The following is a 24,158-nucleotide window of genomic DNA, read 5'->3' on the forward strand; positions in this document are numbered from 1 at the left end:
AATTTCCTCTAGAGGTGAGATGAGACCACTTTTCACTTTTCCATTCTCAAAGGAGAGCTTTTACACAGAACATGAGCTGTCATCCAACAGCTCCATTTCTAGTTCTCACCTCTGGTTCATACAGACTGACATATGTGGGCATCCCTACATAGGACAAGAATGGATGTATCTGTGTACACAGAGCAAAGACAGCAGAACATTTAGCATAATACTAAATGAAATCCTATCTGTGATACCAGAGGTAAGCAGCCAAGGGGAATGAGATCCAGAACTCTTCACTGCCAGCTGTAGAGTTAGGGGAGACTCACATCAGCAACTGGTGTGGTCTGCTCCACTTGCACCTCAGTGGAGCTGTTGATCTCTGGGTTGCTGGTATCCAGTATCTCAACAGCAAGGCTCATCAGAAGCCTGGCCCGGAAGGAGACGCCTTCCCCCAATCCTTCGTTCAGCTCTTGGTGTTCATCCATCAGAGTGTAGTTCCGAGTGGAGCCATACATGTTCACCCACGCGGGGCCAAAGGTGGGCAGATAACCTGCAGGAGAACAGGTATGCTGGTAGAAAAGGGGGTATGCAAGAAGAAGGGCACATCTTTGTCTCGGGATCATCACTTTCCTGCTGTGAATGGTAACATGGACTTGAATATGCATATGTGTGCACGGAGATGCATATGCATTTTTGCAATTACATATGAAAACAGTTTTGCGGTGAAGGCAGTGATGGGTACTTTGCAGTGCATCAGTCTAAAGAGGTGAGTCTCCCATTGGGCATGTCTACTAATCTGAGAGTCAAGAAAGAAGAGAGAACACCCCACTAGTTCTTTTTCAAAGAGCCATCTTCGGCTTCATGATGCTCCTGCCTATGTGTGCTCACATGTTCGTTTATGTGTGAAAGTGGGAGCCTGTCAGATATTCATCTATCCATGGCGACAGGTTCTTGGAACTGTTTTTTAATGTCTTTGCATTCAAATGTGGGTCTGAAGGCTTATGATTGGGCTTGATTTTCAAGGAGCTCTTGTCCAGTGACTTCAACTGCAGTAAGTCTTGGTCACTCCAACCAAGAAGCAGCTACCTCCAGGACTGGGAAGAGAGCTTGAGCAATTTTGCTATCTCTGCCCAAGGGATACCTCTCTGCTGTGAAGAAGATCCCACACCCCACTTCAGCCTCACCTTTGTCTCCTTCATTAGAGATCTTCCTCAAATCAATGAAATGGGTACCAATGGCCACATCATTGACTTTGTCTGAGTCTCGGATCTGGACCTTTATCCGCTTGCACAATGGGGGGAACATTTCTGTGAAGATGATTTGCTCATTCCAAAGAGGCTCATAGCTGCTTTTTTGCACTGATGTCTTCCCCTGCAGAGTGGGACGAGGAAGTTATTTGATATCTCTGTGGTTGTTGGAGGTCACAAGCATCATAGCAAACATTATGGAGAAAATTAACTCTATTTCAGTCAAAACCAGGACACATCCTGCACTCTTCCCATGTTAATGACCACATTAGGGTCATTTCATCTTCTTCCTCTCCCAAGGAACTAGCTCTTTTCCTCTGCTGAAGATGGCTGCAAACCCATCATAGTCTGCACAAGAAGGGGGAACATGACATGCAGCAAACAATGTGATTTTGCCACACATCTCAGTGTTATCATGCAAGGACAAATGAGGTTGTCTCCAGACACCAGCACAATGGCTGGTCCTGCTCACATTACTTCCCAAAACCACCTTGGTTCTCACCCACCTTCTGCCCTGCAAATGCCACTTGGACATAGGGGTCTACCAAGTCCTTGTTCTCCCCAATGAGAGCCTTCTTCACGTTGGCCATGATGCTGGTGTTCATACGGGGCAGGCCCTCTGCTCGATAGATCTTGATGTAGAAACGAGCCCACTGCCTCTCTGGAGGAACTCCATCTGGTAGGAGGAGGTTCCTGCAACAACAGCCAAGAAATAGGGTTGTAAACAGCTGCTGGGGCTGGCAGAGAGCCTTGCTGAAGAAGGCGAATGAAGTTAGCTTGCTTCCTGAGCACAGTCTGTGGGAAGATGGAAAGAAGATAAAAAGGGCAATTAAGCTCAGATTAATTGAGACATCTAAAGCCAACCTGCCAAGTGAGATGTACAAAGAGCCTTTTCCTTCGTCATGATAGAAGGGGTGTGTATTTTGGGGTGAGAATCAAACTCCACCAAATGGCTTTTATTAGAAGAATTTGCTTTCCTCTCCTGGGAGAAGAATTAAGAGCCATGGGGTACAATGCAAACAAAATCTCTGGAGGAGTTGCCAGATTTGTCCAAGAAAAATGGCAAAATATGACTACAGCACAGAACAACACCTAAAATTGTTCAGGCAGTGCTTCAAGCCCCTGGGCTACAACAAGTCAAGAAAGAGACCCTAGCACTTTGCCACAAGTCTGAGATCGTGGTGAGTGGCTGAGAAATGGATTTGAAAGCCTGTGGTTGTACAAGGAGATATTTAATTAGCACAAAGCATTTAGGGCTAGGATGAGGTTTTACACTCCCTTGTTTTTTCCTTCCATACCCTTCAATATCATCCTCCTCTGTCTCGTTGGCTTTGTGGGGTGTCTTGATATTGTCCCCTTTCCCCACAACAGCGATGTCACACTTCAGGTAACCTTTCAGCCCAGCAGTGAGATCCTCGGGGTCAGAAAGGATGGCCCATTTGTGGTAGAACTGGTGCTCTGGAAGCCAGAGGACAAGACTGTCATTTATTGGAAGAAATACAGAGTACAGAATATTGGAATATAATTGAATATGGAATATTGAAATTAAAGACAAAGACAGTGATTTTGCAGATTTTGGAGGTATCTTTTCTGCAGGTGTGATCATGTGCTCAGCTCTGCCATACTGCAAGCACTGGGCCATCCAAGAGGCAGTGCTATTTCCATGCAGAACGAGCTTTTTACAGGTCTCCTGGATGTGCATTTTCTTTATCAGTCCCACAGCCGGGACCAGTATGATCCCTGAATTCAGGGACTGGTCTTTTCATGCAGAAGTATACTGGGGAATCTGGCAGGGAGCAGTGAGGGCATGGACTAAATGAGCTCTCCAGGGACTGCTTTGGACTTCTTTCACACAATTCTTTAAATGAATCCCATCCACACCAGCTTTCACTGCCCTCACTTGAGAACAGGATGCCAAAGGCATTCACTACTCTTTTACAATTTTATAAAACAGGTTTCCTGAAACAGATGTGCTATAAACGAAGCCCATAATTGCACAACAGATTTTATGAGCACTCATAGGGCCCATCTGTGAGAAGTCACTGAGGGCTTTACCATCATCCAGCAACACGGCAGCAGCTCTAATCAACCTCTTTCTCTTTGTCACTGCACATGTGCCATCTCTCTCTATTGGTTTAAATGCCAGCTACATAGGGCAAGATCCATTCCAGGCTGAACAGGGCTCTGAGCACCTGATGGAGCTGTAGGTGTCCCTGTTCATTGCAGAGGAGTTAGGCTAGGTGATCTTTAGTGGTCCTTCCAACTCAGGTGATTCTATAGTTCTATGAAATCTGGCTATCTGGAAGGGCAGTGTCTTGCTTACTTAAATAACCTGGACATCTTCAGTAGGGCAGTGGAGAGCTGGCACAGCCAGGGGCATCTCAGCTTGCCTGTTGTGGCTTATTTCAGATGGGGTATGCCATCTTTTCTGGAGGAGCCAGAGTGGCTTACTTACATCTTGGATTCTAATTAAAGTAAATTACCATCACCAGAGGAAAGAAGTGCCTGCAGGATCCCTTGCAAAAACATTTCTCAGTGGTGCAGGTAGGCATGTTGGCTAACTGTGGTGACGTACCAGGCTGGGTGTAAACTGTCCCAACATCCATCTTGAAGGAGCCCACCAAAGTCCCACTACGCAAGAGGTTTTTTGAGTGGATCACCTGGAAATTGAGAGGGGGAGAAAAGTCAAAGGTTTGTGCATGCCGTGGGGGTCCCAGGACTCTTTTCAGAAGAGTTCAGTGTCAGACAGGAAGGGAGCTGATGTATTCTCCTTGGTCTTTACAGGACCTCACTGTGAGTATGGACTCTGCAAGGCACAGCCAGGTTGGCAGCTCTTGCTTAGTACTCTCACAAGCATGGACTTGGATCGAATGGGAGCAGTGCAAACAAATTCATCTTTGAAACATGATACGTAGCAACAAACACTGGACGTTCACTTGAAGGAAGGGTCTTTAGGATGATTGAAATCGATGCTCTAATTCCGTCAGTGAGAGAAATTGCAAAGCCAGTCTGTTCATGGGATAGACGTACAGGCTCCTGATCAGTGTGGTTTGGTTGGTGACTCTATGAATCTCCTTGCTCACTGCCCTCCATGACTCCGGAAGGGCTGTTTTGGCCTTAAAAACTGTAGTTCTGTATTTCAGCAATAGCTCTGCCCAGCTTCATGCTCTGGGAGCGTCTTGCTTCCACAAAAGCCAAAACACATAGCAAGACAGGCTGAGGTTCTGACACACCAGTCATCAGCTCTGGAGGGGACGGCAAGCACAGCTGGGTGGCGTAACAATGAGGGCAGTGATAGAGGGGGACCAGAGTTCTGCAAAAGTGGTGGGGCTTGTAGGGCCAGACACCTCTGCTCCTGACAGGGACCTCAAATTCGTCCACAGTGCATGAGCAAAATGGACTCTTCCAAAGCTCAGAGGAAAGGGCAATGCCAGCATGCTCACTTACGGACAGCTTGATGATCTTATCGAACATGACATCTGGGGGCACATGGAAATCGAAGACAAAGTACTGAAAGAGAAAGAAGAGGTGTGAAGGCAGAAGAACAGCTCCTTTTGGGTTAAAAAACTGTTAGAGAACCATAGACTATCCAGTACTGGAAGAGACTCCCAAGGAGGTCTGGTTACGCCCCTAACTCCTCACAGCACCCCCCAAATCCAATCCAAAGTCTGAGAGTGGTGTTGCAGTGATCCCTGAGCTCTTTGAGCTTAGGGTCAAGCCCCTGCCCTCTTTCTCCAACCTCCACCTGACCCTCCCCTAATGGAGAATAAACCTAGGTGACAAGAAACCCCATTTAACTAATAGCAATGTAGCACCAGAGGAGTGGGAGCGATGACCACTGCTGGAGAACAGACCAACCTCATTGTAGTAAGGGCAGTTGGTCGATTCCTTCATGGATGTGTACTTCTTCTCCTCCCCAACTTCCACGCAGACCACGGGGTCCATGTTGAGCCCAACCAGCTGCCGGGCCTCAATGACAGTGATGCTGATCTGTGGAGAGATCCCACGCCCAATGGTGCAGCAGCCAAACCAACCCAGCACATTTTCACTGCTCACATACTGGGCATCACAGTGTACAGTAACACCTTGAGCCTCTCTGGAGGTTATCCAGGTAAGTACTTTGATCACAAATGAGAGATTCACCTTCCCCCATTAAAACCACCCATGTAATCCTCTTGTTCACAGTGGGCAACTAATTGGTCCTTATGTTCTTGCAGTTGAAATTTGCTTGGCATCTTTTCCTTCTCTTTATGTTCTGGTTACATCACTCCTGAACCCAATTGCTTCCTGTGTCTCACTCTTCTCTCTGTGTTCATTACACACATAATTAAACCTCTTCCACTTTCTTCTGTCACTGCTTCTCCTGTTTGATTTCATTTGGGGCTGCAAAGTGGATGGTGCAAATGTTCTGCAATAAATCTATCACAAAAATCTTTGTTCGCATCCTTCTAAGAAATCCCCATGGATGTGTTGCTGTTGCAGAAAGCCAAAGTGCTGCTGAATCAGCACAGCTTGGTGAAAATGAGAAGAGAAACCAATTTATGGATCATGCTGGCACCAGCAAGCCCAGAGGTGCTCAAGTGGCTCCAGTCCTTCCTCCTGGTCCCAGAGCTGTTCCCTGGGCAGATGGGGATGCACTTTGGAATGAGGAGGTTCAGCTCCTCAAGTAATAGTGCTGCTGACCGTAACACCTGCAAAATGTCCTCCCCCCTGTGAGCTGTGGTTGGAGACACAGAGTTGTCACCCACCTGGTAATCCATCGGCCTCCCAGCACTTGGCTCCATTTTGATGTCAGGTTTGGACCTTTGGAGGGGCAGAAGAAACCCTCAGTCAAACAATAGGTCAACTCACTGCAAACCATGACAGAGCAATGGCAGCCCCTCCTCTTTTTGAGTCTGAAGAATTTAACACTGGAGGCTGCAAGCCATCGCTGAATATGAGTGCTCTTTATAGCAGGTTGGATATTTCCCAAAAACACTGCTTGCACAGGAGAACGGGATTTTCAGTATATCTCATCTCTTGGACATGGGATGCAAAGTGTGCCATCACCTCCCGGCTTACACAACCCTCACCTCTTGTTTGAGACATTGGTGGTGACAGCTGTGACAGAGGCCAAGGAGATGGTGTCTGGGTCCAGCCCCCCTCCAAGCCTCATGACTTTTCGGTCCAGGTCTTCCGCCTCCAGAACAGCGGGTTCATCTGCATAAACACACAGAGACAAAGGAATGTCTCTCATTGTTTCCACTCGGTGAATAATTAAAGGTGCAGGGAAAGGTAACCAATACATCCTATCAACCTCACCCGATAATACAAAGAACAATGGTCACCAGGTCAGCTCACAGGCAGCCTGGTTTGAAAGGGATTAAAAATAGGTTTGCTTCATGTGACATGTCATTCTGCCCAGGCAACGTGTGGTTTTGTGAAGCTTTGGAAAACTGAAAAATGAGAAACAACCCAGACGTCAAAGGGTGAAACAGCATTTGAGCTCTAGCTGCAATTGCAAACACAACAAACTGCCTAGCTCTGGGGTGGAGGGGTATGAGACAACAAGAGAAAGGGGTCATTTCCCAAGGTGGAAAATAGCTGGCCAGAAAAGCACACTTCTTGGCGGGTTTTGACAATTTGTTCTGTCTGTTGGATGTGAGCAGGACCGGCACCCTTGTGTGGGGCAGCATAAGGAAAGCAGACAATGGCATAGGAAGAATGCTGGCTTCAGGTCCTGGGCACTCTGGGAAGGGTTTCTGTTATCACACAGCTTGTTCTGAGACTACACGCCTATGCTTGGCCTTCGGGAAACTCAGTGAGCACTGAAGCATTTGGTTCAATGGAATGAGATTCAGTGCAGGTTGCCGTTATAACCCTGTCCCCTCACCAGGTGGCAAGAGCAAGGATCTGAGAGATGAAATCATGGGATCACAGGGACTGGAAGGGGCATCTGGAGATCATCCTGTCCAATCCCTAAAGAGATGGTGTGAGGTGAGCAGAGCCCTGGCAAAGCATGCAAGAAACACACGGATAGCTGGGGAAGAAGCTACCATTGTGTGAATATCAGCTGCCAGCAGGCGCATGGAAGTCGCCCAGAAACAGTATCTAAAATGACATTTCATCCTTCACCACAAAAAGGCATTCTCCTGATTCTTTGTCATCGAAACCCAATACTTTGTTCTGAATGGAAACAGCGATGAATTTCCAATCGCTGACGCTCTGTGCATTTCCAGAAAGGCGTCCAATTTCAGTGTGGGATGGACAGCCCCACAGCAGCTCAGCCCGTCCACGCTGTGCGCGCACTGAGGGTGAAATCATGCTTTGTGTCGTCATGTTTGCAAATAACCACTAAAAATAAGCTGGAGGCTGCCTGCTGGACCTGCAGGACTGCCACAGTTACACGTGGTGGGAGATTCTCTCCATCAGTTCCTCCTCCCATTTCCCCCATGCTCTTCAGCTCTTCTCTTGTGCACCAAACACTCTCTCCCCAATCCCTGGGTTGTGGCTGGCTGTGCCCAACATGAGCCCCTCATAGGGTCTCTCAGATTATTTCCTGGGAGGTAGTGGAAAAGCACACTGGAGGAAGGATTGGAATCTATTGGAACAGGTTGCCCAAGGAGGCTGTGGATGCCCCATCCCTGCAGGCATTCAAGGCCAGGCTGGATGTGGCTCTGGGCAGCCTGGTCTGCTGGTTGGTGACCCTGTACACAGCAGGGGGATTAAAACTAGATGATCACTGTGGTCCTTTTCAACCCAAGCCATTCTATGAAGGAACAGCCTTCTCCCAGCACCCACCTTGCTTCCGATGGTCATCTTTTGTGGGACGTGCCTTGCCAAGCTTCATGGCTGAAAAAACTCCTTTCCCAGCTCTGTAAGAGGAAAAAAGGATCAAACATTGAATCCTGTGTTTTCAGTGCTGTTGCTGGGTGTGGGGACAAGAGGAGCCCTTCACAGCTGGAAGCAAGAGAGGAAATATCAGCTGAAAGACCAACAGAGACAACAGCAAACAAAGGCCTTGTATTTCCTCAGTATTGATCCCTGAGCTGGATAAAACATGGTTGTAGCACTGCATTAGCAGCCAGCAAACTCTTCCACCTGCCCCATGCCTCCTCTCTCTACTCACTCCTGCTGCTCCCCATTGTGAGGTTGCTCCTTAGGACACTTCCCTAAAGCCATCTTTGTACTAAAAAATCTACTTGGCGTTTGTTACACCACAGCCTCATGGATCAGGACAACATAGATGAGCTCAACGCCTAGCTTCTGGTTTGCTGTTACAGCACCAGATTGCAGAGCAGTGCCCTAACCTGCATACAGCACTGTACTGCAGGGTAATACCAACTGCCCATAAAAGCCAATGCTCAGTAAATGATGGCATTTCTGCACTGCAGAGTGGATTGCTCCCTAATACACATCTAACAGCGATAGCTATTGGTAATAACAACATTGCAGATATTTTTGGGAGAAGGCTCATTGGTATTTGGATGAAAGTCCATGCTGCTGTTGCAAAGAGGCAAGAGGTTTGATGAAAACTATCAGCACTGAATGTAACCAGGATGATTTTTAGTTTCAAAATTCAGCTGAGAGTGCTGGTAGGAAAAAAAGCCAACACAGTATCTGTAAAACTGAAACCAAGCAGAAGTCAAACCACGCAATAACTCCCTTCTAAATTAAAGAGCAAAGGGCCAGAGAAGTACTTGAAGGAAATGCCCTGGGGGACTGTCCCAAAAGCAAAAGGTGATGGGGATTTTTTTTGTTGTTGTTGGAAAATTCCCATGTGCTGAAAGTGTTGATGTTTGCAAAAATATGGCAGGTTTGATGCATGTGTTCAGTTTGGAAGCAAGAAGGACTTGACTCCCAAGCAGGATCCAGCTGTGCTCCCCACGTGCTGGGAAATAGCACCAGAATTTGAGGATCTCCCCACCTCAGCTTTATTCATCTTCCTGAGGCCAAAAGTCAAAGCTGTTTTGGGAGAAAGAAGTCCTGGCATCAGAGCTCACCTGATGCAGATAAATAACAGCCGGATGCTTGCAGGCTGCAGACAGAGGCAGAGCAAACAAGAAGAAAATTAAGGGGAATAGGAGAATAATGTATTCACCAAGGTGAGGGGGGAGGTGGTATTCAAGCAGGGCAGCAGTCTAGTATAAGATAAAGGAATTATTTACAGCTGAGGTTTAACTGGAATTAAAGCAATGCTCAGGACTCAGGCCTCTTGTAACTGTGATTCCTTCATGGGATCCACGGAGAGGGGCAATTTCTCAATAGGCAGGAGGAAGGACAAAGAGTAGGATTTGTAACCATGGAATAACTGTACTGGAAAGGACCTTACAACCAGTCCAGCCCCAACCTCTGCCATAGGGGCACTTCCCATCAGTGCAGGGCTCCATCCATGGCCTTGGGTACTGCCAGGGATGGGGCACTCACAGCTCTCTGGGCTGCCTATGCCAGGGCCTCGCAAACTTCCTTGGACAGTAAAACAAAGCAGAAGAGTTGGTGGTGGATCCAGTAGGAACCAGCTGGGGAGACTCTGACATTGTGTGTGCCTCACCAGGACCCAAAACTGGGAGCTCATCGCAAAGGTACCAAGGGTGTATTGGGTCCTGGATAGCACAGCGTCTGATGTGGGAATGATGAGAGTGGTTTGGGGCTATGTAGAAGAAAACATGTGGAGAGGGCATTGTGAGATATAGTTTAGTGATCATAGAATGGTTTAGGTTGGAAGGGACCCTTAAGATCATCCAGCTCCAACCCCCCAGCTACAGGCAGGGATGCCTCCTTCTAGTCTTGGGACTCGGTAGGTTGGGGTGATGAAGACTTGATCTTGGAGATCTTTTCCAACCTTGATAAATTGATTCCATCCCAGCAGGACCAGCCCAGCCCAGCTCCTTCTGCAGGGATGTGCGTTGCAGTCAGTGACTCCTCGCTGCCAGCTGAGCCATAGTGAATGTGCTGAGGAGACAGCAGTCTCTCACCTATCCCCAAAAGCAACTTAACTGCATCAGATGCACCAGAGATGGGAAATCTACATCCTGACAGCCTCCAGCTCATTCACAAGATGAGAACTGGCTCCGGCTGGAACAGTGAGGAGAGCTCAGACAGCACAAGGTCCCTCAGAGGAGAAAGCTTCAGGTGGCTCCCACACCCCAATCACATCTCCCTGCTGCTCATCTCAGTCCCACCTGCATCCTTCCCCCATCAGTGCCCCTCCTGGTGCTATCTCCGAGGAGCAGGGCCCCAGAGATATCTAGGAAGTGGCAGTTTGGAGGCCACACAGGGAAAAATAAAATTAAGAAATGAATGAAAATGGATTCCTGTGAATTTTGGCAGTGCCAAGGAGAAGGGAAAGAGCAAACAAACAGCAAAGAGAATGCCATTCTAGATGCTTTGCAGGCAGATGCCCCAATAATCCATCCCATCAGCTCCCCTTCCCAAGTCCCATCTGTCACCTTCTCCAAGCCAGGTGAGCAATGATACATCCCACAGCTACCCCCCTTCCCTATTCCCATCCCACAGGGTACTACCTTCACCTTGTCAGCTGTCCAGGACCTGGCTTCCTCCAGAAGAAGAGCTCAGTGGTGACAGGAGAGCCACCAGCAGCACACCTACGGTGGTGCAGCCATCCCTATATGCAGGCTGGGACCAAGCACGGATGGAGGCCCCCACCAAACCTCCTCTCCAGGCACAACAGGGTCTTGGCAGTGCTGAAGAAAGGCTGTGCCAACCCTGTGTTCCTCCCACCAGGCTAAAATGAGGAGAGAAACAGCCACAGCCACTCTGCAGTGTGGATGGGGAGCTGGCAGCGAGCTGACACCGTCCCCATGTGAATATTGCATGAGGAGCAGTGAACCTGAGATGCCAACACAGGCAGCATAGTGTCACCCAGACCAACCCCCTCTGCCACAGCCCAGCTTTAGCCTGGTTTGCTAAAGAATGCCAGCTCACCTGCCTGCTCCCTTCCAAAGCAGTGCAAGCTGCTAGCCCACTGCTGTGTAGCAGGACTCATGTGAGGCTGGGGGTGAAGGACTGTACAGTGTTCCCAAGTCAGGCCAGGCTTCCAAGAAAGCTTGATCCTCTATTAGACACCAGAACACCCACCCACCGTGCTCTTCCCTTAGATTTTCTGTGTCTGAGCAAACAGATTGCCTCCCATTAATGACAAAATGCACATCCACCAGTTGCAGCTGACAGAAGAGCATGGCTTTGTCCCTTCTGGGTTGCCTCGTGTGGCTTTACAGGAGGGGAGCACACAGGGACAAGCAGATTTGAAGGCATGTGCAGGGAGCTGGAAGCAGCCTCTCTCCAGGCCAGCTCCTAGTTAAAGATCTAGTTGCAGGTTGCTGGTTAATTATTCATGGCTGAACAGGACACTTTAATCATTGCTTTTTACTGGGGAGCTGAGAGCAAGGAAAGAGAGCAGGGCCTTCACAGTTCATTTCCCTTCAGGAATGAATGTCTGTCAGGTGGGTGCTGCCTCCACTCTTGTAAAGAGTGCCTGTCCATGCACAACCAACACAGCAAGATGCTGCCGTAAACTTGACTTTAAGCAGCAGTGCAATAAATAGGAGCCAGAAGAGAGCACGCTGATTGGGAACACCCTGTGCTGGGGCAGGGATTGCCTCTGGGCAGCAGATATCAGCCTGCACTCTCAGGAGACTGGAGCTTAAGTTTCAGCAGATCTGTTACATCTGAGAGCTACAGGACACTGCTCTTTGCAGAATGCTCCGACACAGCCTGGTGTGGGCACAGCACGAGTAGCTGGGGTAAAAACAAGCAAGAGCTGAAGAAGTACCTATATGGGTGATGCAACAGGCTGGCCTGTGGGCACTGAAGTTATAAATCTGACATTAAGTCTGATTTCCTCAGTCCTGGGCTGATAATCTGCACCCAAACCACCCCCTTGCCCCAAAGATCTCAGAAACCCAGAGCTCCTCTGGACCTGGCACTCTCAGCTTCAGAGAAAGGGAGAGCATGCCACATATGTGAAGAACACAAAGTAAGCCAGAAGAGCTGGAAGCAAAAGAGGTGGAGCACGAAGAGCCAACCTACTTGTGCTCCTTTGTCTTTTCTTTGCCTCTGCTGGAGCCAGGGCCATGCATCAGGGGGACAAAAGGCAAATTTCAGTGCATATCAAGAACTTCATCAGACCACAAAGGGAAAAGAAGACACTTTTCCCCTTACAGAGCCCTACAAACACTTTCAAGTAACTCCATCCCCAGGCTGTAGTACTACCCCAACCTCACCTCCCTGTTCCCCTCCCTAGTCACTCTTTCTATTCTGCCTAATCTCCCCTTTAAGGCATCAGCAAAGTGGGAGGAGAAAGCAATTAACCAGCTGTCGAAGGTAATTAGGAGGGCTGAGTTTTAGTTACAGTTCATTGCTTCATTTCTCCCTATGGTTGTGTCTGTGCTGGGGGCAGAGATGGGGAGGGTGTCTGTGGAGCATGACCCTGTCTTTGCTTGTGCTGCAAAAACACATAGAAAAAAAATATATTAAAAAAAATGTGTGAAGTGGGTTTTTTGATAGGTGATGTCCAGCAGACCTGCACAGGAGAGAGGCCAGGACCCAGAGCTAAGTTAGGTCTGGGAAGAGTAGAACCATTCAGCTCAGCCCAGGTGGACAAGGATCAGCTTGGAGCTTGGGCTGGGAAGCAGACAAGGAAATCCATCCAGGAGCTGCTCCTGGGGCTGTCAGTGCTGCCCTCCACGTGCACCAACACCTGCTGTGGGAGCACACTGCAGAAATGCCTCCATTGCCAGCTGTGCTTGGCATGGCAACAAGCAAGCACTGATGCCAGTGATTCAGGTGGATCACCTGCCCTCGTGCCCCTGCCTGGGGAGGGGCCTTAAATCATGCCCTGCTTCTTCCCGTGGGTTGCTGATGTGAATGAATGGCTTTGTGTCCCCAAACACTTCACCTGTGCAGGATCCTGCCCAGCTGTGGCTAAAATCCTTCCAAATTCCTATGGAGGTGCCTCCACCCCAGGATGCTGCAGGGCCTGATCAGCCATGCCCAATTGGAGAGCAGCATCCTTGGGTGCGTGAGCTGTGTTGCTCTGGGAGGTGGCAGGGGGTACAGAAGTACCCAGCATTGCACTACATGAGAAGTACAGATACTCTTTTTCAAGGGCCCCAGTGGAACAGCCAACACTAGATTATTCTCTTTCTGTCCCATCCCTCACCCCCTGCCCCTTCCACTTCACCCCTCACTGCAGAAGGATGCTTCTCTGACTGCAAACAGCCACAATTTAACATTTTTGTACTGGGAAAGGATGCAGATTTCCCATTAGTGACACCAACAGGGAATTCTTACTTTGTGGCTTCATGCAAATTGATCTTAAGCACTCTGGTGAGCACAAATGAACTTGAGTCCTGCCCTGGAGCTGTTTCAGTGGAAAGCAATAATACTGTTAAAAGTAGCCCCAGGCAGAGATGGGGGAATCAGGTACCTGAACGGCAAGGTGAGGTGTCTTTTCTCTTTCCCCTTAGCCTTAGCTCTGCAATCAGAAAGATCGATTCCTTCAGTGGGATTCATCCTGCTGCAGTGACAAAGATCCACACCCACCTTGTCCCCTCAAAACCTCCATCAGCATCAAACATCATGCAACCAACCAAACCTAGTTCACCAGCATGCCAGAGCGAGATCTCACTGCACCAGGACTGGGTAGACAGAATGGGTGGATGGATGGGAAGGTGGGTGGGTGCATGAATGGATGAGTGGATGGAGAGATGGATGGATGTGTGAATGGGGGGATGGAGTGGCACTGGAATGAATGGACAGATGGTAGACCTATACAGGAGTGGACAGATAGAGGGATGGATGGAGATAATGCATTAATGGACAAATGGAAAGAAACACAATGATATAGGTGGATTGTATTGAGATGGATCCATAAATAGATAGACAGATGGAAAAAATAGCATTAAGATGAGGTGGTACCTCAAATTGTACTGGGATGAATGGAGGGAAGGTTGGATATGGATGGATAGATGGATGGATGGATGGATGGATGGATGGATGGATGGATGGATGGATGAGGAGATGGCTGAGTGAGTGGGTTAATAGCTATTCAAGCAGATAAATATTATCATAGAATCACAAAGTTGGAAAGGACTTACAAGATCCTCTAGTCCAACTGTCCTCCCATTATCATTACTACCAAAAGCTACTAAACCATATCTCCCTTGGAAGTCCCTGAGTAGGAAATATGTCCTTGCTGGGCATAGGTGAGAACACGATCTACCTGCCCTTTGGAGAGGATGGGATGGAATGAATACAAGAAAGCTCTGTTCCCAAGAAGAGGGCAGGAAGCAGTTAGGTCCTTTCCTCATGTCCAGACAACATGCAGGGATTGGTATGCTAACATGCATGTCTCATGCAAGCACACAGCGTGCCCAGAGGGCCTGAGCAAAGGAGGGACACCATCCCCAGTACCTGGCATCTTCAGGGTCTTCGCTGTTTGGAAGAGACACAACCAGGAGGATGAACATGAGGAAGAATCAAAGCCACCCATCCGAATGGACATGCCCTCCCACAGCCCATGGGAGCCCCTGGGACAGGGGAAGGGAACATTGGCTTCAACCCCACCCCGACAGGATCTTCCAGAGGTGTTGCTGAGAAGTTTCATTTAATGCAGTGTTCACCACTCTGGCCTTGGTCAGCACTGTGTGGCAAGATAGTGAGGAGGCAATATCCCACAGCTCTCTGTAATCACCCTGGCCCTGCCTGCCAGCAGCATGACAGTGTTCACCTTCTGCGTCTTCTTCACCTCCCCCAATCTGCTGAGCAGCAGCAATGAACAGCAGAATGCATCTCCTCCAAGGACTGGCCCCGTCCTGGGACTCAGGACCCTTCCCACACACCAGTCCCTGGCCAGGCTGCAAACTCTCCCCCACCAGCCAGCACTCAGCCAAATTGCCCTGGAGATGCTTTGCCTCAGGCCTCCCTTGCCCTAGTTGGGGTTAGGATCATCATCATGGACCCATCCATACTAGCTAAATTTACTCATATTCTATGCCTTTGGGAGTACATTAGCCCTACGGGCAGGGGTGATCCTCACCATGTTACATGGGATTTGTCTGTAGAGGCAGGATCTGCCTCGCTCTGCCATGCAACATGGGAGAGGTTTGCAGGCATGCCTGGGTCCCATAGAAAGCCCCTGAAACTGCTTTACCCAGGTCCTCCCCCCTTATTCTGCTCTCTTAAGCCTGAGGCAGCTCTTCATGGTGAAACCTGCACATCCTCCCTTGAGCTGTCCATTGGCACAAAGATTTGGGGTTTAACACAGTTTAGCTTGTGTCCCAAATCTGGGATGTTTTTATGCCTGCGACATGGGGTGACTGGACAGGTTGGATGCGGATTTGAGCAACCTCATCTGACAGGAGGTATCCCTTCTCATGGCAGGGTTTGGAACTGGATGGGCATTAAGGTCCCTTCCAATCCAAACCACTCTGGGATTTGGTGAATCTATGACCAGAATGGGATGGGATAAAAGCAACCCCCACAGTAAAAAGTCAGGATGCCACCAGCCATGACATGTTGGTACCTTGCTACTGACTTGTATCCGTCGTTAAACTTAATCCTGAGTGAGGCACGGAAGAGAAAGAGAGAAATACAACCACAATGTCAGGCTTCTTGAAGTAGGCCACCCTCAGCAAGTCAAACACTTATCTGATCAATAAAGTTCATGGTGACATCTCCTTTGTATGGGGATGCCAGTGTTGCCAAACCACAGTTCCCTGCCAGAACGTACTCTAAGATAGCTGATAGTTGGTGACTTTTGCTGGATATTCTCAGCCTAGGATGCTCACTCAGGAAAAGTCCATCTGGTCACAGGGTCTGCACTTCTGGCACAGGCCACAGGAGCCGCAGGACTACCTGGCAGCTGCCAACATCCCCTGCTCCTGCTGGATCTGAGAGACCTGCACTGGATCAAATTGGAGCCAACATAAATTGCAGGTGCTAACAGCTGCCATGGAGGTCTGCCCTGGGACTCACAGCAGCAGCAAGTTCTCTGCTTGGACACCAATTTCCAATTTTTCAGGAGTGTACTCTTCCTAGCAATTCCATGGTTTACTGGGAGGATTGCAAAATGGATGGGGAAATGTGGCAGGGACTGATAATCTGGGGCTGATGGGAGACCATTTCCCTTGGTTACTCAAATTGAGAAGGACCTTCCCAAACTTGCCTGGTTATACCAGCTTTCCCTAACAGCCCTAACTTCCACCTCTCTTTATTCACAGCAGCTCTGGAAAGCCAAACAAAGAGCTTTGTACCATCGACCAGCGCAGGCTGATCAGAGAGGTGCCCAAGCTCTGAAGCAGGGAATCCTGCCTCTCACTGTCATCCATCACAGGTAGTTTCATCACCAAGTTCAATGCCAGCGCTTGGCAATGACCCCAGCTTTAGAGCAAGTGACCCAAAGGGATAATTTGCAGGAGACTGCACCCAGTCAGGCATGGCCTAGGACTACTGGGCACGCACAAGAAAAGGCAAGATCAATAATTCACTGGGACCAGATTGCTTTCTGCTGCAGAGCTCTGCCCTGACCATGAATATTTTAAGGTCAACAGCTATCAGGTGATGCTTCCTGGGAGCTCAGTATCAAGGTGGTCAGCAGCTGTGACGTGCATAACCCCATCCCACTGAAATCTGGGCAGTCCAGCATTCCCTGCAGCTCTGGACACTGCACAGCGAGCAGGCTCTGAACCGTGAGCCCTGGAGAAATGCATAGGTCTAGATTTTACTTATCTGAGTCTCAAAGCTCTGACATTTAAGCTTGGATTTAAGGAAGTGCAAAGCTCTGAGAGCATCTCAGCAGAGCTTCAGGGCCACGGTCTGAACAGGTCTGCTCTGGGTATTTACCTAGTGTGCTGCTCTTCTTCTGCATCATCTCCAAGGCTGGGAAATTACAGAGAGAGAGGAAAAAAGACCGTGATGGGAAGTTAGAAAGCTTCCACTGTACTACAGTTTAAAACAGTAGGTGCAGGAATAACCTTGGAACACAGCAACACTGCAAACCAATCCATGCATGCCTGCAGACCCACAAGCACTGAGTTGAACCTCCTTCTGCTGGTCATACTGGTTGATCTGGATAGGCTCCCAATTAGAGTGGAAGGGAACCAGTCCCATCCATCCTAACCTCTTTCCTCCCTTCTGCCTGGGGTGAAAATTGCTCTAAAAGTGGCTCAGGTTGGAAAGGGCTGTGTTGGGTTGGTGCTGTGCCCTGTGCTGACTGCATGGAGGCAGTGGGCTCCAAGCTAGGTTTCAGTTATCCCAAAGCACACCGACTGCCTCCCCAGCAAAAGCACAAAGGGCAAACTCTTGTACATTAAAGAAAAGAAGAGGAAAATGCCTTCTTGTCTCAAGTGTTGTTCTCGGCTGCTCCTGAGAGTCACAAGGACTGAATTGCTCCTTAATACTGAAGCTGTCTGCTTCTTCCCAATCCGTGTTGCTTCAGTGCACCTCAATGTATGACACCATCTCGCTTTTTGGAGAGGCTTTTTGGCTTCCTTCAACCTCGCTTATAACAGCTGCCTTCTTGTCTCATTTCCATCTTGCTCGGCTGCCCAAAAGCTCTGTGCAAAACACAGAGGCACAGAGCCCACATGAGACCCAGAGAGCTGCCAGAAGTGGTCAGCAGAAGTCTGCTGCAGGACTCCAGCTGTGATAGGGATGGTAGGGAGGTGCTCTGTGACCTGGTGCAGAGACGTTCATGCACAAAGCTAAAACCTCCCTCTCCCTAATTTTCTCTAACCTAACCTTCAAATATCATAGAAATAAGGGAATAATGGCTTGCTTTTAATAAATACACATGGTTCCTGTTCTCGTGGATGGAACAATAAGAGCAGCTCCTGCAGTGCTGCAGTCTCCAATTCAGGCTGTTTGCACCTACTGTGTGCAATCAGAGGGTGATCCCATGCTCCTAAGGGATCCATCGGCCCACAGGGGTTAAGCCATGAAGAAGCACAGAGGCTGTGCTATAAGAACATGTGCCCAAAGTAACAGCTACCTGCTGTTATTCAGCATGAAATAGCAGGCACCAGCTCCTGTATGATGGGTCATAAAAGGAGACCACAAAGGGTGAGGTCTTTTGTAGCCTCCTTGAGCAGTCCACTATGGGTTTTTGGAGAGCTCCTGCTGGAGGTGATGCCATTTAGCTCCGAGGCTGCTGCTGCTGCTGAACACAAAGCAGGCTTCCAGCCTGCTTTCTGCACATTATTGACTGCAGCCTGATGTCGGCTCTGTGCTATTTGTCTCTGCCTGAGCCATCAGCAGGGAGCACAGGAGGTGCTCCAGGCTTATTGGTATTTTTTCCCTGTTGTGGAGGAAAAAGAGCAAAATAGTTTTGCAGCTGCACTTTCTTACCAGGAGCCATGCTGTGGCTTTATGAGGAGCAAATGGCCATCCCTGTGGGCTTTGTGTGAAGGGCAGGGTGGTGAAGGGATGTAACACAACCCTTGTTCTGTTGGGAAACTGCTCAATGCCATAGCATCCCCATCACCCTCAACATCCCCATCATCCCCACCATCTCCCCCCCAGAGCAGGCCCTGGACCTAAGGACCGTCTAAGCCACCCAATGACAGGAGATGACAGTGATCCTATTAACCTGGTCACCCATTCCCATCTGCCTACACACAGCACCAAACTCTTAAGTAAAGACAGAAGTTTGGCCATCTTCATGCTCCTGGTCCTGGCTGCTGCTCTTCACATATCAAGGCCCACTTTTTTTCCCACCTCTGCTTCCCCTCAGCAAATGGATTCAGCTGAATAATAAAATGATTGTTGCTAATGAGCCGAGGGAAGAGGGAGCTCTGTGATGGAGATGATGCTGACAGCCTTTGGAAATCCAGGGAGATTTTCCCAATGCCTTCAGCTGGATTTGAAGTCCCCCCTAGGAGGAACAGATGATGGAAACAGCCTGTGAAGACACAGTTACAGAGCTGCCAAGATTTCTTCCTGCTTTCTGGGTATGAAAAACTGCCACGCTTCTCTACACAGCAAAATGAATACTGCAGGGACACACTCCTGCCTTTGGAGGCAAACTACCTGGCATCCAACTCTGCCTCATCCAAACAGAGGTTCTGGATGGGAAATTTCAGTCTGCTCTCTGGGTCTGGCCTGTGGCATGAGCTTGTTGCTTGGGTTTACCTGAACTTCTCTTTGCTGCACCTCTTCTCAAACTCTTTCTGGGACAAGATGTGGAGTAAATCAGCACTGCATAGCAAGAAAAACCACCGCAAAGAGACATCACAATTTCATGCATGTCACAGGGAGGTCATCCCACACCAAGGCCATTTCTCTGGGATCCCAGTGCTCCTCCTGGCAGCATCCTTTCCAAGGATGCTTCTACAACAGCCCCATCACGATTCCCCACCAGAGGTGGGAATCCAGCTGTGATGCTTGTGGCACATCTGCAGGGACAGGAGCAGCACAGCACCGCAAACGCCACTGCCATCAGCACCCTACCTCGTGTTGAGGGACCCCTGGCTGAGGGTGTCCCCCTCTCCCAGAAGTTCATCCTCGCTGTGATAATACATCTCGTCCTCTTCCATCCTGTGACAGTGGTGACATGGAAAACGTCAGCCCTTTCCCTGCTTACTGTTCGTATTGGTGCTGGCATCAATGACCAACAGAACCTGGATTGGCGAGGATGAGTGCAAAGCAGCAGGGCAGAGCAAAGTGCTTTGAGGCAGGGCAGGTCTCCATCCGGAGGGAACAGGGGAGCTCCTTGGGACCAAAGCAGTGGGTTGAACCCTGGGCCATCTTTGAGTTTTAGAGCAATCATCCACATTCTGCCTTGTTTGGGACAGTGGAAAGAACATGCCTTGCTTTTTTGGAGGTGTCTGCTCTCCACTGGCAAGGACATGCAAACCAGCCTTACAGAGTCCTGCACCTACTCAGCAGCCTGCAGCCACCACGTGCCCTGTGCATCCTGCAGGGGTACTCAGCAAACCTCTCTGAAATGTGTCCTGGTAGCATCCGTAGGGCTACAGGAGCTGTCTCCCACCTCCCACCTGAGCTGGACATCTTAGCTGGACTCTACAGCCCCTTCCCAGAACCTTTAAGCACAACTCATCCCACACCCTGCAGGCTTCTGTTGCAGGAAAACTCTCCAATCCCTTCAGCATCGTCTTCTCTTTGGCAGCATCACGGTCCACCGAGCTGGGAAAAGAGTGCACTTTTCATTTGCTTAAAAACTCGCAGGTTTCAGCCCAATTCACACAGTTAATTAAGTGCCTAGGAATGATGTGAGCAGCTGGGGATAACTTCCTTCAATCTCTCACCGTGGGGAGAAAGAAATGTTGCCCTTATATGGCCGTAATAAAGTGCTAAACACAGGAAGAAAGCAAACGCTGCTGAAGCACACCACTGCAGAAGCTCAGAGTGGGGGACGTATGGTTTCAGCAGTGCTAGAGATGTAAATGCTTGTTGAAAAGCAGTTGTTTAATATGGTTATGCTTGGATTCACCCCTCCAAGCTGGGTTCCATTATGGGTTTGCAAACACCAGGGCTGTCTGCCTCTGACCTGCTGCTTCCTTGCGTGCTGTTGGACTGTGACAATCATCCAAGGGTGTACAGTCCTGGGAGAGCAGCTGTGCTCCCTCTGCCTGCCCCATGTGCAACCTTTCCCCTCTACCTGCTTATCTCTTCCCACAGGACTTTGAGCAAAGTGGACCTTGAGGTCTCCACTCTTCCTGTTCAGCTCAAGAGCTATTGGAGACAGGCAGATGGAGTCATTGTCACGGACAACATGGCTACTGTAAATTTGGCTGAAAATCTGGTTTAGCAGCCCATGAAAACAATACAAATATGCACAAGTGGCTTTACACTTGCAAAACTCTTCTTCTACTTGAAGAGCTGTGTCAGGATTTGAGCTTGGGGTGTGCTGAAATTGAGCCAGCATCACTGTGGCTCTTGACCTCAGTGTCCATCCGTGCCTTGGCCTCATGGATGGCATTTGAGGTGGTAGAGGCTCCTCACAGCCCTGAGCATCCATAAGCAACAGCTCACGGCAGAACCAATCCCAGCTTGTACTTTATCCCAGTGGACAACCATCTGTAGTGCCCCAGTCCTGAGCCATCTCCACCCATGCCAATGACCAGCCTGCATTTGTGACTGGTTACAGCAGCTCTGTGTCAAGAAATGGAAAGGGACCACTCATGGGCTTGTTTTCACCTGTTGTTACATCCTATGGGCTTAGAAAACATCAGGGTTCCCCACCAGTTCTCCTGTGATGCCAAGGAGCCTTAAGTTAATAGAAAGCTGGTGACAGTACCCTTAGAGCACTGGATGTGTTCCCATGTGCCATCACAGGGAAAGGGTCCTCAGCTAGTGCAAACGGGACTCACCTGCCACAACACTGCATTTGGGACAGGATTTCATTTAAGCCTGGTGACACACAGAGACATAAGGGCCTGTCACCTTCCCTATTCCAGAATCCCTAGTTTCTCCTCCAGCCTCACCATGAGACATGCACACTCATAATGCTCCCAGCAGGTCAGAGACACCTTCTGCTCCTGAAGAATCTGCACTGTTTTAGTTTCATGGCCAACTTATCCTCCTGTCCCCATACAGCTGCAGCTTCATTCACCTCCACCTCCTGCCCTGGGGGAGTTGAATCCTGGGAGAACCATGAGCCCCATCAAGATGCAAGACCCTAGACATCTGCAAATAGCTCTATCAACATCCAGGAAGATGAGGCCTGGCCAACAACTGAACCTTTAATCCTCCCCAGATCTGTATATAACTACGTGTGCAAGCCAAACATGTGCTCCAAACCTGGATCCCTGCTGGAAGACTCTGTGCTGTGCAGGCATGCTGGAGCAAAGGGACCTGTGAGCACTTGCAGGTGGACCCTTACAAGCCATTCTCACCTTCAGCTGTGGCGTGGGTCTCCTGATGGCTGTGGGACGTGGTGCTCCTCAGATGTGGAGCTACACAGGTGCTGGGGCAGTGCTGTCCCTTGGTGCCAAGCCAAGCCCTCCCCATCCCTGCTGCTCCCACACACCTTTGTGCACTGGTTTTCACGTTACCTCCTGAAGCTTCTCTCTGTAGACTGCTGGTTGGATTTGCCCACAGACCCGTCTGTGCTCTGCCGATGGCCGGAGAGGAGGCTGTCTGTCTCCAGAGGGTACCTGCCGTCCCCTTCTGAGTGGACACTGGGAGTCTCCAGGAATTCCTTGTCATTCCACGTGCCCACTGTTCCATCCAGAGCCTGGTACCTGATCTCTATGGAGATGCTGGTCTGCAAGACACAAAGAAGGAAGGATCATCCCCCAAGGGCGACACAGGGAGGAAGGCAGGTCCTGCAACACCTGCAAGGCAGGAGGAGCTGTTGCCTTATCTGCTTTGACCTCTCTGCCTCAATTCCCCAAATCTCTTCCCCATCAACAGGTGAAGGTCATGCTGTGTTGGTGGTTGGTGGCTGGTTGGTGTATCACCCATGCTCATTCCCCTCTTACTCAGCCACAATTTGCACCAGGCTGCTGCCTGGTTTAGAGATCTTGAACAGTTTTTCCAAGACAAGATCCCAACATTTAAAGCCCAGTCAAGTATGTGAGAGTTCATCTTGCTGCAAACAGCCACCAGTGCCACCTCTGTCCTAGTGTACAAAGTCCTTCTAAAATCACTGCCTTGGTCAAAACAATCAGAAAATTATCTCCACTAACAACAGGCGCATTTTGAAAGGCAAACATCTACTACAAATATTAAAGCCAAACAAAACCAGAAACCATTCCCCACCTCCGTTCTAAGTTGCAGGTTAGACTGAATGCCAAAGCAATCGATTTTAGACACAAGGACAAGATGTTCCTTGCAGAAGGAAGAATTCAGCACCAGACTCCTTTGCAGGGAAAAGGGTGATGGATGCAGGGGCTTTAAAGAAGAGATGAGAGACACCTCGGGGAGAAATGCCATGAGAGCAATGGGTTCTGCCCTGGGGAAGGTGTGTGAGATGCTCCTTTCCAGCTCTGCAATTCAAGGATTGCTTGGGTGGTATTTTTCATTTGTTTGTTTGTTTCTTTTTGCAGAAAATCTTCATTTTTTCATCTGTATTTTTCAGAGGAGGTACAGCATCCTGAATGCCTCCAACCTCAGCTCGTCAAAGGGAGGATGAAAGGCTGGAAAACATGGGAGGTGGTCCGGAGGAACGCATGAAAAGAAATGAGAAACTGTCAGTGCAATAAAATGCGTGATTTTGTTTTGGGCTGTGCTGACTTTATTCAAGTCATCGCTAGTTGAAAGGGAAAATATTAGGTGTAAGCTGAAACTGAGAGAAATCCACACCGTGAAGAAAACTCTGAGTTGTGACAACGAAGAAAATTACTCAGAGAAATGATTCATTGAAGTGCTGTTGGATTCCTCTGACATTGGACTTCCAAATATCATTTTTGTGTTGTTTTTTCTTTATTTTTCCCCCACCTGAAGAGACAATAATGAGTTCTGAGTTGTCCCAGAGGCTCTCTTGTTGAAGGCCAGATTACACCAATATGAAATAACTCCTGGCTCCACAATTCTGTGGTCTTTTTAGCCCTTTGCTAGGACAAGTCAATAATGTTATTAGGGCCAGCTGGAAGCTGCCAGCAATGCATTGCAGTCAGCAAAGAAAAAAGAAAAAACATTTTTCGACCCTTCCATTGTGTTTGATTGCAGAAAGACGAAGCTGTGTCTGGAAATTGCTTTCTGCCCACCTCCACCTCCTCAAAACATCCCATCATTTTTCAGCCCCCTGTTCTTCTGAGTTCAAGATGTGGCCATGGGGGGGTCTCCAACAACTCCGTGTCATTCCATACGCCCACTGTTCTATTTCCACCATCATTCTCCAAGCAGACATCCCAGGCGTTGCCCTCTGGATTCTCTCCTCAGGGCTCCCTCAGTTTGAATTCAGCCCCTTGCTGGAGCGATGCCTGGCAGCAGCGGTTTGGGGAGGGAGCTCATGAAGCTCATTTG

The 24,158-nt window shown here is 49.1% G+C and overlaps 1 protein-coding gene across 3 annotated transcripts in view; it reads right to left on the reverse strand.

The window, feature by feature from the left end:
- Positions 1-24,158, reverse strand: part of OTOF (otoferlin) — a 71,329-nt gene that overhangs the window by 22,651 nt on the left and 24,520 nt on the right. For 2 of the 3 annotated variants that reach the window (XM_042832626.1, XM_042832624.1), the window contains exons 5-15: positions 22,244-22,455; positions 8,010-8,083; positions 6,302-6,428; positions 5,978-6,032; positions 5,088-5,219; positions 4,677-4,739; positions 3,805-3,889; positions 2,528-2,687; positions 1,736-1,922; positions 1,167-1,353; positions 309-532 (exon numbers count right to left, since the gene is read on the reverse strand). In XM_042832626.1, coding sequence (XP_042688560.1) covers positions 309-532; positions 1,167-1,353; positions 1,736-1,922; positions 2,528-2,687; positions 3,805-3,889; positions 4,677-4,739; positions 5,088-5,219; positions 5,978-6,032; positions 6,302-6,428; positions 8,010-8,083; positions 22,244-22,455 — 1,506 coding nt within the window. Of the gene's footprint in view, positions 1-308; positions 533-1,166; positions 1,354-1,735; positions 1,923-2,527; positions 2,688-3,804; positions 3,890-4,676; positions 4,740-5,087; positions 5,220-5,977; positions 6,033-6,301; positions 6,429-8,009; positions 8,084-12,257; positions 12,288-22,243; positions 22,456-24,158 lie in introns of all 3 variants that reach the window. The other variant, XM_042832625.1, reaches the window with a different exon arrangement.

This window comes from Centrocercus urophasianus, unplaced genomic scaffold (assembly GCF_019232065.1).
Source record: "Centrocercus urophasianus isolate 14NV4802_14NV808 unplaced genomic scaffold, USGS_Curo_1.0 seq_39, whole genome shotgun sequence".
Classification (NCBI taxonomy): domain Eukaryota; kingdom Metazoa; phylum Chordata; class Aves; order Galliformes; family Phasianidae; genus Centrocercus; species Centrocercus urophasianus.